The 17,767-nt window shown below is 44.2% G+C and overlaps 1 protein-coding gene across 4 annotated transcripts in view; it reads left to right on the forward strand.

Moving 5' to 3' along the window:
- Positions 1–2,343: 2,343 nt before the first annotated feature.
- SH3RF2 (SH3 domain containing ring finger 2) overlaps positions 2,344–17,767 on the forward strand; it is a 127,062-nt gene continuing 111,638 nt past the window's right edge. The window contains exons 1-2 of one of the 4 annotated variants that reach the window (XM_030320690.2): positions 2,344–2,472; positions 3,593–4,082. In XM_030320690.2, the coding sequence (XP_030176550.1) occupies positions 3,705–4,082 (378 nt within the window). In that variant the 5' untranslated portion in view covers positions 2,344–2,472; positions 3,593–3,704. Of the gene's footprint in view, positions 2,556–3,592; positions 4,083–17,767 lie in introns of all 4 variants that reach the window. The other 3 variants (XM_030320672.2, XM_032593130.1, XM_030320681.1) reach the window with 3 other exon arrangements.

Consider the following 17,767-nt stretch of genomic DNA (forward strand, 5'->3'; position numbering starts at 1 on the left):
TGGGTGGTATAAGGGACCACCTACAGGGTTTGATTTGAGAGGTGCTAAAAGACCACTCCTGCTCAGTGTAAACTTTGTCTGTCCTTCACTAGTGCCTGACATTCTCCCATCACGTTGCTATTCTGCTGAATCATCAACTGCCAGATAAGCTAACGCAGAACAGCCTACTGGATCTATCCCGCCTTCCTGGGATGGAACTGGGTTTTTGAGTTTTGTCAGGGCTGGGAGGGTTTGAAGTTACTTGAGACCACTGACTATGTAGTCGCATAGAGGAGCCATGAGACTGGACAGGTTATATCATTTTGGCTTAGGGTGGATCTGAGATCAGCTGATATGTACAGTCTGGACATATGTATAGATGTGTATGGATTTAAACAGTAAAGATGTATCAGTATACTTGCGGCATGCATATAACTTTATAGGCCCTGGGATTGGGCCAACCTGAGTTCAGATCGTAAGCTCTGCAATCTTGGCAAAGTTACAGCACCTATCTTATTGGGTGGTTGGGAGGATTTAATGAGCAATCTGTTTGAAGTCTTAGCGCTGGTCCATGGCATACAGCAAGTGCTTCATAAAAGTTACTGTTACGATTATATGTATGTTTATGCAAGTTATGTGTGTACATGTGCTTGTAGGTGCAGGTATGGACATCTAAGGGAGGTGGAGTGTTTAAGAACAAGAGAGGGAAGGAGGGAAAATGTCGCCCACCCCTGCAGCAGGAGTTCTGGCACTGGAGCAGACCTTTCTAGAGGGTGAGGCCACTGTGGAGCAGCTTACAGAGCAGAGGGCCCAGCTTTACCAAGTGGGAAAAAGAGCAAGGAACAAGGGTGTCAGACTACAAGGGGCTTCCTGATGAGCACAGAACCTATAAAAGTGGAAATTATTGAAGGAGACAGGCAACAGAATGGGATTTGATGTCACTGAAGCCCAAAAAAACCTTCATAAAAGAGAGATGAAAAAAGACTCGAAAATGGTCTCTGAAATTGACACGTACTCAAATCTGGTGTCTGTGCTCAGAAGACATGTGACTTTGTCTGCTCCATTCTAAAGCCCCCTTCTGTTTGGAGCTCCATGCGTCTTTGCTTTTTCAGAAATAACATGGAAGAACTTTGTAAAACATGTAATCCATCACCATCCGTTCTCAGGCCTCTTGGTCCCCTCTTAAGATTTTCCCATGGAGTTGTGGCTAAGTGCTTTCCGCATAGTAAAGAACTGTCATCCTTAAGTTGAGAGAGAAGATATAGTTTAAAAAAAACAAACAAACACCAGTTTCTTCTCTCAGCTCTACCTAACTTACTGGGCAACTTCAAGGAATCTCTTGATCTCTGTGGGCATAGCCGTCTCACCTGCAAAAGCAGTTGATTGGTCAGTTTGGGTCATTATCTTTTGACTTCCTGCCATCTCAGATGAGGTTTAGCTCCCTTCAACCATCTCTCCTCCCCTTAAAGCTGTATCACCATATGACATGGTAGTAAAAAGCACAGAACACCTGTCTCCTGCTGGCTGTGACTCCTGGAATGAGTTATTTAACCTCTCTGTGTCTCAGTTTCCTCTTTTGCAAATGAGGGTAAAGAAGAGTATAGTGAATTACCAGGTTGCTAAAAGGATTAAATGAGTTAATACAGGTAAAGGTAGAACAGTGCTTAGTGAAGATAAGGGCTACTGTGGTGTTCAGTAATATTATTATTATTATTATGTACTTTATTGAATACCTCTGTGACTTTATTATTGGTAAATCAAGAAACGAAAATATAAGTATTATGTGGTGCTGCGAAAAGATTCCAATAGGCACTGGCAGGGAGAGAGTCTGGAACCATTGCTTTTCCTTTTTCAAAGCCTTTCTGTGCATTGATTTTTCAAAGAGGTGTATGTACTACCATAATGAGATTTTTTTTTTAATTTATTTAAAGAGATTGAGCAAAAAGACCACTGAAGTCCGTCTCAAATCCACACATTCAAGTACTGACTCTGGTTTTTAAGGAGCAGTACTTTTTAGGTGACTGGCTTATCTTTGTTATAGCTGCCATTAATATGTTTGACCTTTCCAGCAAATCCTTATAAAGGTTTAAAATAAACACAATCACCCTGGCATGTTTATAACTGAGCTGTGTTTCAACTTCTTGGATAAGAGAGACAAGGAGAAAAGTGAAAATATAAACTGTAAATACTTAGCCTTGGGGGCTGGCTTATATTTTGTCCCCTGCAATCTTTTCCCAGACATCAACTCAGTTACATGAAGGAAGGATCAGTCAGCAGAGTGAAGTCAGAAATTGCTGCTAGCTGCCAGGCGGTGAAAGGGTTAACAAAGGCTGAGTAAGGCGATCCTTGAAATGAGTAAGACTCAGAGTTGTTAAAGTTTTCAAAGCGTGGCAGCCGCTCTTGGGGGAAAGGAAGCCAGTTGGAGGAAGCCTGGCCAAGCAGAGGATCAGAGGATTGTGCTGAGCTGCACACAGCTGGGGTTACAAGCTCAAGGTTAGTGGCCCCCCGCGCGTCTCCCCAGAGCTGACATCTTTGGAGAGTTGTCTCAGGAGGGCACAGCGCCATCTCTCATCCCCGTAAGTCATGTCTGCTTCCCTTACTGGCGGGGCCACCCACCCTCCGGCCAAACCTCCTGGGCATTGTGCTTACCCAAAATTTGGCACTTGTGAGGACAGGTGACCTCTTCCGGGGAGACTTATCTCAACTGGAGACTTCTTTTCAGACATTTAAAAGGAAATTGTTACTGGAGTAAGGATGTTTTCAGACCACACACGCACACCTGTATACACTGCTCTGTCTGGATTTTTGCAGGTTGTGACCACAATCCAGAATTCCTATCTGCTTCAGGTGGAACTGAGAACAATTGTCCAAGAAACTAAACAGGCTGTGTGACGTCGTCTTGTGGGTGGAATATCGTCTCTGAGGCTAGAATAATCAGGGAAGAAAGAAGGGAGGGAGGGAGGGAGAAAAAAAGAAAGGGAAGGAGGGAGTGAGAGAAGGAGAAAAAAAGAAAAAAAGCTTCCAAGCACCCTGGCCTGTACTTAAGGCAAACAATTTGAAAATGCGTTTCTAGTAAGAATTTTTCTTGTGCAGTGCTAGAACAAAATAATGGGGGAAGGTGCACTGTGAAGGAAATAATTCTACATCTGCAGGAGGTTCAGATAAACTTATCTACACAACTTGTCTGCATGTGCTGCAGATAACAGATAAAAGTAGGGGAAGAAGGAGGAATAGATAGCTTCACAGAAATTGTGTTCCATGGGGGTCTTGCTGTGGGAACTGAAATTGACTGTCTGCGGCGGGGGGGGTGGGGGGACCCCCTTCGAGGCCGAGAGGGCTCTTCTGCAGGCCCATTTTGTCTCTGCTCTTGTTTGCATGCCGAGAGGCAATGAGTAAGTAGTCGGTCACCATGCTGAATGCTCCCTCAGATCCTTCAGCAGGCAGGAGTTGAGCCTTATACCTGCTAGCACTGAATCAGAATGAGTCATTTGAAACTTGGGTGCTGGAACAAAGTGCTTGCAAACTGCCTTATGAGACACTGCCTCCATGTAGGTGGGATATACCTCTCTGAGCAGTCACATTTTTTTCCTCTCTTCCTTTCTCATTCAAACAGGCAGGAATTCTGAAGCTCCCGTTAGGATAGACCCGGATCTGCCCCCTCGGCTCAGCTCACCCTACCATGCGGACTTTGCCCCTCCAGGTCAAGAGTGGAGTGTTAAAATAAAATGGATGATTTGACGTTACTTGATCTTCTGGAGTGTCCCGTGTGCTTTGAAAAGCTCGATGTCACAGCCAAAGTCCTCCCTTGCCAGCACACCTTCTGCAAACCATGTCTCCAGAGGATTTTCAAGGCCCACAAGGAGCTGAGGTGCCCGGAATGCAGGACCCTGGTGTTTTGCAGCATCGAGGCACTGCCGGCCAACCTGCTGCTCGTGCGTCTTCTAGACGGTGTGCGCTCGGGGCAGAGCTTGGGGAGAGGGGGCTCCTTCCGCAGGCCTGGTGTGCTGACCACGCAGGACGGCAGGAGAGGCAAGAGTAACCCCAGAGCTCTACAGTCCAGCTCTTTCCGGCTGGTGCCTAATATCAGGATCCACATGGATGGGGTAAGAGAGATCTTATTTGTTCATTTCGTGTCCATTTGGAAGTTGGGTCTGTGTATACCAGCAGTTAGGGAACATCTTCCTTTCTTTAGTTACATTTCAAAGAGGTCTGCCAGTGATTCCCCAGAGGTAAGTTTCTGTGGGCAGTGGCCATTTTACGGAAACTCGGTGGAATCCTGAGCCTATCTAATCCATCCAGGAATTCTTAGAATTGTTAAAAGTCTCCCAGGTTGTCTCCCTTGTCTAGAAGGTAACAGTACAAAGAAAGCCTTCGTGATTATTCTTCATCTTTCACTTCTGCTGTTTGAGGCCAAACCAGAGGATGGGGAAAAGAGAGAAAAAAAAAATCCAGCTGCTTTTTGCTTTTGAGATCTTGGAGGAGTTTGCAAATGTCAGGTTTTGTTTCAATTTTACCCAACTCCCATCTTCCCACCCCAAGTCCTAAAGCGCTATTATGACAGTGCTCATTCATGATCCGTTCAAAGCTATTCTGATACTTGATGCCCAAAGACTGTGCAGGAGGAAAGCGTGTCTGTGGGTGGATTGACTGACAGGAAGGCTGGGCTGTGAAGTAGAACCCATGTGTACAGGAGCCCTACAGGTGTCTTCATTTACAAAATGAATCAAACATACATAAAATGCACCTGAAAGGCTGCCATGAAATCAAAGGACCCGGTAGTGGCACGCAGGAGATCACGCTAATGCTTTTGGTGTCTGGATAATACGAATCACTCTGGCCAACCATGCGAATGGATCCTGAGGACTGGGTGACCTGGCTGCAAACCTTTTGTGGGAGGCTGTGTTAAGGGCACATCTCAAGAGGATGATGCAGTCCTTGTGAGTCCAGCGAGATTTTGTGCACGGTCACCCCACGAGTCAGCATGTCAAAGTAGACACGGGAAGCTGTGACCTGGGTCGCTGGCATACTTAGAAAGTCAAGGCTGCATTCTGTGAAGTTCTTACCTAAAGCTAACTTCTTTAAAGCTGACAGCAGAGTCTCTCAACTCCATTGTGAAGAGTAACAGTGGGTGGGAGGGTCTTCTGCACATTCCTTTCCGCACAGCAGAATAGGCTTATGATGTGCATTCAGGACACTTTTCTAAACTATTCCTTCCAGCGGCTCACCCCTCTTTCCGGTCACTGCACCTCCAAGTTGCCCATGCAGCAAGGGAAAGTGGAAACAGTCAAAAAGGAGAGCAGGAAGACGTGGGCATTGGTGTGAGTTCTTCACTTCAGACTTTTTATTGCCATTGTGCTTGTATGTGTGACCACATTCCAGAAAAGGGCTTGGCGCCCTCCTTTCAGGCTTCCCATTAGCCCAAGGTCTAGTCATCAATCAGAATCCACACGCCTGGAGAAGGCAGGGTGGGGGTAGGGCAGCAAACTTATCTCAAGTGTCTTGTTTGTAGAGAGTAGGGCTCTTTCTGGGGTCAGCAAATCCCCCTGTGAATTCCTAAGACCCAGCAGCCTGTTTCCTCCCCCACCCAGCAAAGTCTGACTTGCCTCCTGGTGGAGTATCATCACTCACTAAGAAAGCATTGCCAGACCGGCAGGAGGCAAGTCTCCATCATCTTCATATATTTTCGTTCATGTTTTCATCTTTTTCTATGTGGCTATGTTGCTAAGAAAAGGTGCAGTGAATGTATCCCCAGCTACCAAGTTTTTGAACATAGAAGATTCCCAGGCCCCTCCTAGCACAGGGAGCTGTAGGATTAAGAGCTGATAATGTGTAAGAGACAGCTGGTAAGATACTGCATGTCCCTGGAACTCTTTCACAAGGACTTGTAACATCAGACGAAGGTGCCAGTGACGGGGTTGTGCCCATCATCCAAGCTGCACCGGAGCAAGTCCTGTCATGAGGCTGAAACACAGAAGAAGGCTGTTGAAGGCTACTGCTTTCAGGCAGGCCCTGGGTTGGTAAAGATGTTTCTGTAAGAGAGCGGTGCTGGCAGCCTCCCTCAGCCACCCCCGTTCCCTTCATTTTCCAAGCCATCCTTACTTGAAGTGGCTCATCTCCTCCCTTTTGCCTCTCTCACCGGGACTATGAACAAACCCGTTCCTGGATGTAAATATGGCTGTCATTCTGCAACCTGTCTCTGCTTCCACGAATGTAGCCCTTTTCCGTAAGGGCAAAAGCAGACATGCACCCCTCAGTTCAGAGAATTGAGGATTGTCTGGGACGCTGCACTGCCCTGAGAGTCAGAGGAGGCACTTGTATCCTCGGTCTAATCCTTACCAAGTTACTTACCCTTCCTGCCTCCTCAGTTTACCCAATTTAGTCAACAGCTAATAATACTTGCTACCCACCTTCCTCTGGGATGGTGTGAAAATTATCTTTGCAACATACTCTTATTGCTTTAGAAAACATATGCCGTGTGAATGCAAAGCATCATCATTATCATTAATTTAAACCTGCTGTATGACTTTGGACAAGCCACTTAAGTTTGCTGGGTCTCAATTTAAAATTCTATAAAATAGGAAAATGTATTGTAAAAACAGAGAGCCATTGTGAGGCTTAACTAATTAGTGTTTACCTAGCACTTTGGGATCCTCAGATGAAAGGCATTTGGAAGATCATTATCATAGTAAACATTATTATTGACTGTTTATTGTGCCCTGTCGTGCATGAGGAATTCTACAAAATGCAGAAGGAGTGATAGCCCTTGCAGGAGAGTGTAATAGGTATTATTGAACTTGAGTCTGTGATGAGTCCAGCCCAGGATAATACTAAGTATAAAGTACTGCCCTAAGAGGGCATAAATAACCTGTTGTCCCAGGGTACCATTTTGTAAAACACCTCTTCCAGAGAACCCGATGTTAACCTGGCCCTCTGAAAGAGTTCATTTAACTTCCTGCCTATGAGTTTGTTAAGCCCGAAGACTGTTGTGCTCACCTAGGCTCATCTAATAAACGGGCTCATCGAGAATTTTTTGTTGGCTCAAAGAGGCCGGGTGCTCTCTGTGCCAGCCAGCATGCCAGGGTGGAGCCAACAGTCACACCTCATGGTGCCAGCCCAAGAGAGACAAAATAGTCCATTGTGCCTACCTGCCTGAAACCCTCCCAAGCCTACTGGGTAAAAAGAAAGCTTGGGAAATGGCTGTAGATTTCTACAGCGTGCAATTATTTCAAACCAACAGGTGAGATCGAAAGACTCTTGGACGGCCCCTGGCTGTGCAAATCCCACAGGTTCTTACTCCTTCCCTTACAGCAGTCAAGCCAAAGGATCTTGGCAAGTCTTCCAGAAGATTACAGGCTTCTGAATAATTGATCTCTCCTCCTCGCTGTGTTAATTTTTAGAAATATTTCTGAATTAAGACAGGCAGGAAAGCAGCGAAGCTTGCGAACTTAGGTTTGAAAAATAGAAGAATTCAAATCCTGCTTGTGCTGCTCAGTTGTTGTATACTGTGGGTGAGTCATTTAAACTTGAGGGCCTCCAAGTCCCGATCTGTGAATTGGAGGTAACAGTAGTACCTAATTCAGAGGGATGTTGCAAGAAAGAAATGAAATGATTCATGCCAATTAGCTCTCAGCACAGGGACTGGCTCATACTAAGTGCTCAGTAAATGTTGTTGTTATTGAAGTGACTTAATATTTTTTACTCTAAATGGCACATCCTCTTCCACCGGCTTGTTAATGGAGTGTCATCCAAAGATGGCCCTTGGTACCCTGATTTCCAGCCTGTTTGATTTTTCTCCAAATGACCTATGGCTGTGATTCAGATGTGTGATTCTCCCCAACTTATGCTGGCTCGGCAGCACATTTCCAAGACTCTAAAGGAGGCAGGAACTGATTCAAGAAGGTAACTTGCTAGCAAACTTCACTTCCCCAAATAACAAGCTCAAATGAACACATATGCAGGGCAAGAACCTTCCACTTCCCGACATCTCCAACTTCTTCATTAACTTCTCTCTCTCTTTTTTATTCTCCTGTCTCTTTATCCCTGACACAAATGTTGCTGCCCCAGGTCTTGCAAGGCCGGACTTTCTCCCTTCTTTGTTACACATCATGCCAACCACATACATTTCTGTCTCACTTGCCCCAGCTCAGCGAGAACATACCTGCCACCTCCAGCACACAGACCAGGTGACTGTGTCCTGGAAACTTTTTCAGCTGGTGTTGCAAGCCCCCGAGGGGGGGAAAATCAGGTCAGAAAACACATGAGGGAATTGAGGCTGAGTAGAAACCAGAAGGCATCCAACTCCTTTCCTGGGTCTCAGCTGCTGTGTCCTGTGACACAGACAGTGCTTTCTGCTGAATTTGCAAGGGGAGTGAGACTGTCTGAAGCCCCTGAAAACAGCAAGCAGATGCCACCTGGGTCAGCAAGGACCACATGTGACAGGTGGAGGAACACATAAAGGCAGGAGCTGAGGTTGAGAAGTCAGAAGACCCAGATGGTTCTCCACCTTCACACACATTTTGCAGATCTTTCAAAAGACCATATGGCACCAAATTGGCTCTGCCCTCAACCTCTCTCTGTGTACCTCCTTCCGAGTCACAATCCCTTCCCTTTTATTGCTTACCATAATGTTAAGGATATGTCATCAGATGGAGCTGGGTTTGTGCTGGGATTCAATTATTTGCCTTAGGCAGGGTCACTTAACCTCTCTTACCCTCAGTTTCCATATTTGTACAGTGGAGATAATAATGGCGTGCATATATCATCAGGCTCTTGTAAGATTAAAATGAGATAATGTATGTAAAAAGCTTAGCACAAATGCCTGGCACATCACAGATGCTAATAAATGTTAGCAACAGAAAATAACAAAACAATAACTGTAAAGGAGACAGTCTGCTGGCATGGGATCTGGAGTCCTTTGCACTCACACTTAAACATGCATGAAGCAAAAGGGAGAGCAAAAGGAAAGGGAGTTTTCAAAAAGACAGAACTACAGTGATGGAAAATAATTCTCAGTGGTGGGCAGAGGTTACAGTGTGAGAGAGGATGTGACTACAAAAGGATAGCACAAGAGAGTTTGGTTGGGTGAGGGAACCGTTGTGTACCCAGATAGCAGTGGCAGCTATAGGAGTCTATATATCTGTTAAAATTCATAGGCATATATACCAGGAGAAAAAAAGTCGGTTTTGCTGCCTAATGATGTTTAAAATATTTTTCAAAACAGAAAGGGAGCTAGCTCTTGTACGCTTCTTTTAGTCTCTGCCTGATTTCACCTAGCCCACTCTGATTTCCTTTCATCTCTTTATATATTGGGCTAGTGCTGGTTTTGAGAAGGACTTTGCCATCATTTGAATGATCAGGAAAATTCCTGCCGGTGGGCTTCTCTGTGTTTCAGTGAGCCATTCTATTACCTCTTTCAGGTTTTCTTATCAGTTAAAGCTGTTTGGCCCAAGTGTGGACAAACCCAACAGCTCAGTCCCCACAGGATGGCGCGACCAGAGGGGTGGGGCAGCTCTCCTTATGCAACCTCAATTATCCACCTCACCTAAGGGATTAGCCAATGCCTATTTTTCTGTTGTTTTCCTTTCCTCTTAGGAAAGGTTGCCTGCCCACATGTCCCTTCATAGGATAAAGAGAGATTATGAGCACACAGAGAGTGCTTATTCAGCCCTTTTGCTCACAAAAAGCATCCTCATCTGGCCCATTCCAGATGCCACTACATAGCTTTAGGCTTACATGGGACCAGCTCAAATACAGCTCTTCTCGATTTCCTTGTCTTCTCTCTTTCTCATTAAAAAAAAAAAAAATCATGCATATATATTAGAGAAGTCTTTCATAAGGTATATTCTGCAAACTACGAATGGTTGTTCCACAGAGCTCCAGGGTCAAACAAACCTAAGCTTAAAACAGAGCCGAACATTGTTTCTTTGCGACAACACTTCTCAGAATTTTTAGCAAGCTAATGAATTGTGAGTCTCTAAGTGGTAAATTATAGTAAGAAATGTTCCCCAGATTTCTGTGGTAGTGGCATGCCCCTCTCCTCCCTTTTATTACTACCTTGGATAATATTGATTGTCCATGCAACAAATTTTGGAAAATGTCTCATATTAATGCAAAGGCAGCTGAGCCCCCAAAGAGAACCCCTATGGCAGTTAGGACTACTAACTCTTTCCAAGAAGAGTTTTAGGCAAGTCCTTGCCATTAGAAGATATTTTAGGAGTGCTATTTAAAACTCACCATCACCACCCTCTATACTGTTTATTTAGCTCCTACTGATGTCCAGCTATAAGTACTATGGGAACACAGCAAAGTCAAGATTCTCACCTTCCCAGTGCTTACTCTCTAGGTGTAAAACCAACTAGTCAGTATACATGTAAATACACTTATGTATACATATACACACATATATATCCCTGATTTAAAGATATTACCCATTAGAAGATACGTTATCATTTTAGTTATATCTCCTAAGGGAAAAAGGAAACAGTACCATGTTAGATGTTCATTTTAAGATACAGCCAATTTTAGAAATGTTAAGGTATGAAAAAAGGAGTGTCTTACTGTCTGATTTCATTTATATAAAATTCTAGAAATGGCAAAACTATCAACTATAGTGATTTGGGGGACAATGCAGATGTTTTATATGATGGTGTATAGGTTTGTCTAAATTCATCAAACTGTACTTAAAAAAGAGTGCATTTTTTTCTGTATAAATTATAACCCAGTAAAGTCAATTAAGATACAGAAGTCTTAGACTCAAGAAATGATGGTTTTGAAAATGTCAGTGAGGTGGTTCATTCTGAAGGAAATGAAGTTTAGCCAATAAAAAGAATCTTCCTAGGAAAAAAATAGTTGTTTTAATCATCAAGAAAAACATGGCCAACGGGTGAAAAGGCAGCATCTGTTCTGGGCATGTGGGTACTAGGAAAGGCAGGACGGGACAGGGATATCTCAAATAGAATCAAAGTTGGAGGAGAGAGAGAAGGAAACAGATGGAGAAGAGACCAGGTGAGTGGATCCCTAGCCTCAAACCACCACTGAGAAGACACATGTCGGGGACTCTGTACTAGTCTCCCCGCAGCCACACCGGTTCCATGTCATTTCACAGCCTATGGGCTGTATCTGCCTAATGGATTCAGTGCAGCCGGACAATGCTCCAAGGGGACGGCTGAGCTTACTGGCCAAGTGAGGAGCAGCCTCCACTTCATTGACAGAGACAAAGCCACTTTTTTCCCATAGACACGTTTGGGGTACCCAATACCCCTATCAGGTAGGAATGCCAGCCAGCACGTACAAAGGAAGTGGTAGAACACAGGCAAGGAAAGACAGACAAGCCCATTTGTCATGAGCAGTTTCCTGCAACTTGGGTCTTTGTCAGCCCCAGGGTCAAACAGCTCCAGATCCCCACGCTCAGAGGCCAGGACATTTAACAGACTGCTCCTAAGTGCCTGCTCTGTACCAGGCTCTGTCTTGAAAGCTCACACCATCAAAACCTCATACCAGAGGTGCTCATGGACTCAGACCGCGGGACTCAAATAGCAGCTGAGTTCCCCTCCCATCTCTGTCACTGCTCCAGTCTTTCACGCAAGGGACAGAGAGAACAAGCGACTTGTTTTATGTCTCCATACTGTGCTGAGAGCACCCAGCCTACAGCCTGACCCATATTAGGAACCCCCGGATATTTTGTGGATGAGTGAATAAATAAATACATTCATGTCTATGGTAGAGCTCATGAAATCATGAAATAACTCCTAATGATGCAGAAATGAATTCTTCATGGATCAAGCCATTAGAGAGCTATGTGAGGAATGAGCAGCACGTTATATTAGGTGTAAAGTCATGCAGTGACTGAAACCTTCTAGAGGTGAATCACTTCATGAAATACCTTTTTGGGTGACAGACAGCACTGTCCAGAAAACAGTGTCCGAGTTCAAAACCACTTGGCTCATGAATTGTTAACCCTAAGAACATAGGAAATGCCACTCCATGTATGGCTAAACTTTCACGTCAGTTATCACAAATTTTATGTGCTCCTTTGATCTTGGGAGAAACATTATCTGGAGCTCATTGACACTGAGTCACAGAGATACCAGTGACAGAAAGGTAGAGCCTCTAAAAGACTTTGCCACTGGAGTTATGAGCTGAATTGACCTGGCCCCCAATATGAAGGGAAGGCAGCATTTCAAGTAGGAACATGGCCCTTGTACCTTTCATGCTGCTAAACCTACATCGTGCATATATGAAACATGCATAAGATTTACCATTTCCGTCATTTTAGGTGTGCTACCATTAATATATTGTTAATTAATACATTATTGTGCAACCGTTGCCACTGTTGGTCTCCAGAAGTTGTTCATCATTCTTTACTGAAATGTACCAATTAAGTGGTAACTCTACATTGCCCTCAGTATGTATTTATGTATTTTTTTTAATTTTTTTTAATGTTTATTTATTTTTGAGACAGAGAGAGACACAGCATGAATGGGGGAGGAGCAGAGAGAGAGGGAGACACAGAATCGGGAACAGGCTCCAGGCTCTGAGCCATCAGCCCAGAGCCTGACGCGGGGCTCGAACTCACGGACCGCGAGATCGTGACCTGAGCTGAAGTCGGACGTTTAACCGACTGAGCCACCCAGGCGCCCTATATGTATTTATTTTTCAACTTCTTTCTCAGGACACCTGGGTGGCTCAGTCGGTTAAGCATCCGACTCTTGGTTTCAGCTCAGGTTGTGATCTCACAGTTCATGAGGTTGAGCCCTGCGTGGGGCTGTGTGCTGACAGCGCAGAGCCTGCTTGGGATTCTCTCTCCCTCTCCTTCTCTCTCTCAAAATAAATAAATAAACTTTAAAAAAAAAAAAAAACTTCTTTCCAAATAAGAGAAATAGGCATTTTAGTATCATTTTTAAAATATGTATTTCAATTTTCTGTTGCTTCTGACCTTAGTCTTCCAATAAAATAAGTAAATAAGACAATGCTGTGATTCAGGACAACGGCTCTCTACTCATGTACTGGCTGTGTGCTTCTGGGCAAATTACTTAGTGACTCCAGGCATCGTTGCTATAAAACAGAAACAGCTCACCTCACAGGGTTATTGGGAGGATTTAACAAGGTGATATCTATAATGTGCTTAGCCAGGGTCTGGACAAAGAAAGGTTCTAGTAAAGGTTAACTGTCCGCTTGCAGTCTCTTTTAAAGTACTACCACATTTCCTGCATTTGGACTGCTTTTTTACTGCATGTAAACACGGAGCTACAGCAATCAGGGCATCACTTGGAGGATAAATCAAGATCCTTCATGTAAAGTTCTTAGCACAGGACATGACACATGGTAAACCCAGTGACAGTGAATATGAGGAACTGTTGTTACTATTTCCCATTCATTCAACAGACACGTACAGAATGCTTTTTATGAATACGACTCTTGGCTGGGCTCTAGTGATGAACAGAAATAAATAAGATATGATCCTTGTCCTCAAAGAACTTAAGATCTTTTGAGAGAGCCATGCAAAGTAATCATTATGATGCAGTTAATTAAGGCAGTGAGATGGGTACAACTGTTGTCTCTATTTTCTCATAAAAGATTTGTGCTCAATACAAGTTCGTGTAAGACAAAAAAAGGGTAGAAAATGGTTACAGATAAAAATTTACAACATCCTCTCTTTGGTTTGGGGGCAGTTATGGAGGTTGCAGATGGTCTAATCCTAAGTGCCCAAGCATTTACAGAAACCCATGACACTGGGGATTACAACCCTCAGAATAAGTGAGAGGCACATACACTGGGTGGTGAGTTCTGGTGTCACAGTCCTGATGCTGCTGGTTTTGGAAAATGGGCCTGTCAGCCACCATTCACAGACACAGCATAGAAAGCCAAGAGAAGAGGTGGGAGAACGTGGACTATTCACCATTACCCTTCCCCGAGAGGCTAATGGGAAAACTTTAGCCTGGAGATCACGAGAAATAAGGCACATACTCCTGGGGTGCCTGAAACAGATCACCCAAGCTCAGGGCTTCAGCCAAACTACCAGTGTTAGAGAAGGCAAGAATGAAACTCTCTGGCAGCCAGGAAACCTGGCCCATGTGGCCACTGCAGCCCATCCTTAGGTCTCAGTGTAGCTGGCCATAGGTTCCTCCTCAAGTCCCCAGAGTCCCCAGTGCTGTCGTCCCCCGGCCTCCACAGCACGCATCAGACTATATGGCGTTTTCCACTCACTTCTCTTTCCTACTGGACCATAAGCCCCATGTGGTTAAGGAGGTATGTTGTCTCCTCTGTAGCTCACACAGTGCATGAAATGCAAACAGCATTCAGTAAGTATTTAATTACTGAATGCATACTGCTTGCCATGTTGCAAGAAACTGCAATTAGATTCAGCAGCTTCATGGCTGAGGAGCTCCTGGTGTCTTCCCCTGAGGCTAGAGGAGAGGGGATATACCAGCCATTTTGTCCCCAGGATCCTCTCCAGCCCCTGTCTCGTTGACAAGGGTGTTTCTTGATGTCAAGCCAGGTGTGTTAGGAATGGCACATAGGTGCTTTCAGGGGTTTCAGAGGTAATTGGGAGGTGAAAAAAGAAGTCCAACCAGAATGGAGCCAGGTAAGAACACCAACGGAAGGATGTGCCACAAACCTCTGAGCACGTTGCCCTGGTTTTGCAGAATTAAAGATGATATTGGTGCATATAGTATTTTAATTGGTTGCCAAGGCAATGCAGCAGAATCAGTGGGCATGGGGCAGGAATAGAACTCTGCAGAGCTGTGTTCAGGAGGGGTGTTTGTGATATTAACAAGCTGCGTGGAGCTGAGAAAGGCAAGGCTGCAATAAATCTTATCTGGGACTTTTGCTTAATAAACAAGAATGGCAGAGAAAAGGAGGGGCAGAGGAGAAATCTTCCCTTGCTGGCTCTCTGGAGAAGCAGGAAAGACAGTCTTCTGGATTTCAAATTTCTCCTTGGACTGGTAAATTCCCATAGATGAGGAAAATCCAAGTAGATTGGTTCCATGCAATTGGTTCCATGGGAGGGGGAATAGGGTGATTGAAGAATGGAAGGAGATGGCCATGTTCTCTTCCTCTTGAGAGATCCTAAAAGGATCCAGGATCCAGGAGCCTGCATTTTAACAGAAAGAAGATGTCCCATCCCCTCCTTTGGTATTAGAGAATTTCTGATTAAATATCTTTTTATTGTTTTATTTTTGTTTTCTAAAGATTTTGAAACACTAGGATTTTTTTTTTCATTATTGTAAAACATGTTCTGGGTTTCCTAATTTGGCCATTCTAGCTGCTATCCCAAGGCCTAGCGAATCCAGCAGACTTCATCGTGTGGAGTGACTGTCCTGATTGCTTGGGCAAGGAGTGATGGACCAGGGAGGAGAGAAGCCAGAGAGGAGGTGGAAATAGATATTAGCACCTTAATAACAACATCCATCACATCATTTACACCATGTGCCAGACACTGTGCGAAATAAACATGGTTTTCCTTGAATCCTCCTAACAACCCATGCAAGTCAGTGGTATTTTCCCACTTAATAGATGAGGAAACTGTTAGGAAGTGTCAGAAACAGGATATGAACCAGGTCTGCCTGCATCCAAGGACTGGGCTCTTAACCAGATCAGTCCAGGTGACCAAGACTGGTTGCCCAAGTATGGCTGTTCCCTTGGAGCTCCACACAGCTTTGCACTCTCTACCACAGCTGGTTGGTACCTGTTGGCACCAAAAGTACCATTCTAATGTTGCTGATAAGCTTTCAGAGCATGATGTAATCTGTGGCCAACCCAGTTCCACGTTAATGATATGCTGTGTCTTAACTGGGTGCTTCTTGGTCAGAAATTTAAGGTTTTAAGTGGTAGATATGAGTTAAGGTGAACAGAGACGGAAATGAGAGGGAGGGAATGGAGTCAGAGAAAAGAGGAGGGTAGAGAAGAGAAAGGCAGAAAAGTTTGCATCTGTGATCTACACTGGGGCAACAAAAACCAACAAGGGAGAAGGAGAAAAGGGAGGAAAGCTGATCAAGGGACCACATGCACAAGGGCAGAGTACTTGGAGAGATATGTTATCAGGAGTTAGGACAAGCTCTGATCCAGAACCAGTCTGCTTTGCCTAGAAATGCAAACAGAGTCAGAACAAATATTTATGCTCTGTTCCTTTTGGAAACCTGTCATCTGGATTGGCAAAATGGTCCTAGGTGGGGACAAACAGAGCCTGAAATTCAGGAAAGTCAGCTTCTAATCCTGCCTTAGCTGAAAACCAACCATGTGACATGAAATGTACCTGAGCGCTTAACGTGTGAGCAATTACTGTACTTACAGGAAAAGTCCCAGATTCTTTAAATCTCAAGATTCTAGCGTCTCAAATTTAAAACTTATCCTTTTTATATTTTACAGATTATACAAACGATACACAAGAATCGGAATTTAAAGAAATAAAATATAAAGGTTTTCAGAAAAATAGGTACCATTTTTGAGCCTTTACCGTCTTCAAGGGACTGTGCTAAATACTTTACCTGCAAAGGCTTTTAAATCCACAGAGCAACAGATAAGGAAACTGAGGCTCAGAAATACTGAGTAGCTTGCCCACAGCTTGCCACTATGTGAGTACATAGATTAAGTGCACGCCCACATTCTTGACCACTCTTGACATTATACTGGTTAATCGTGCAGCAACAGTAGCTCTCCCTCTCTTGCGCAAGGAGTATATCTAGAACATACTTCTGTAACTTATTAACGTGGCTTTTATAAGTTTCTCCAAGTCATGTTACCTTTGTAAATGTTGTCACTCTAGAACTACATAGTACCAACCACATGTACAAGGATTGAGTGAGCCCTCTGATTCCTTTAATATTCTAGAATCACATGCCTGAAAGAGATCTTAAAAGTCCTCCGAGCCAACCATTTCTCCTATGCTTCAGTCCTCTCTTGGACTTCCCACGTAACCGGTGCATTTAAATCCCCAGTGTGGGAGAGTTTTCTATGCCTGAACCCACTCTTATTGCCCCAACCTCTAGGCAGCAGTATTAGAAAAGTCTTCCTGCAATTGAGCCAACAAGACACAGCTGTCCTTTCTTTGGATAGGGAGACCAAAGGTCATTGAAGGCAACTTAGAAGGTGTGCATTTTATTCTTACGTCTTATTTTCTCCAGGCTGAAGTACTTCACTTAGCTCACCTGGTGAGCAGGTTTTAAGTCACCTGGTGAGCTGGTCTTAACCCAGGGGGTGAGATCCAAGAAGAGGAGCAGGGGCTCTGAAGTCATAATAGTTGATTGAAAATCCCAGCTTTACCTCTTGTTAGCTGTGTGACCTTGTGCAAGTCATTTAATCCCCCTTAGCCCTGATCTCTTCCTCTGAAAATGGGGTAACAGTACCTGCCATATGCATTTGTTCTGAGGATTAAATGAGATAGTACATGTGACACATTCAAGGACTGATCCATAAATGCATACTTAAGACATGTTAATAATTTTTATTATTCTTCACTATTATTATTGCCAGTCTCTCTGCATTGGTACCCATCTTATTTCACGGAGGGCACCTGCTCCAGAGTCCAGTTGCTGTCTGTTTAAACTGCCCACAAAGAAACGTAACAGAGTTTCATCCTATGAAAGATCTCCAAATTAAGTCCACACTAGCTTTCACGTAGCTTCAGGAACAACTGCCACACTCCTCAAGAGTCTCTCTTGGGATCTCTTCCTGGTAGAGAGCCTCTAGCTATAACAAGCCTTGCTACAACAACAGTATTATAGGAACGTTACTCTTAAAAACACCGTAGAAAATACCTTTTTCATCATGCTCTAAGTTGTGGAGGGCA

The sequence above is a fragment of the Lynx canadensis genome, chromosome A1, assembly GCF_007474595.2.
Source record: "Lynx canadensis isolate LIC74 chromosome A1, mLynCan4.pri.v2, whole genome shotgun sequence".
Classification (NCBI taxonomy): domain Eukaryota; kingdom Metazoa; phylum Chordata; class Mammalia; order Carnivora; family Felidae; genus Lynx; species Lynx canadensis.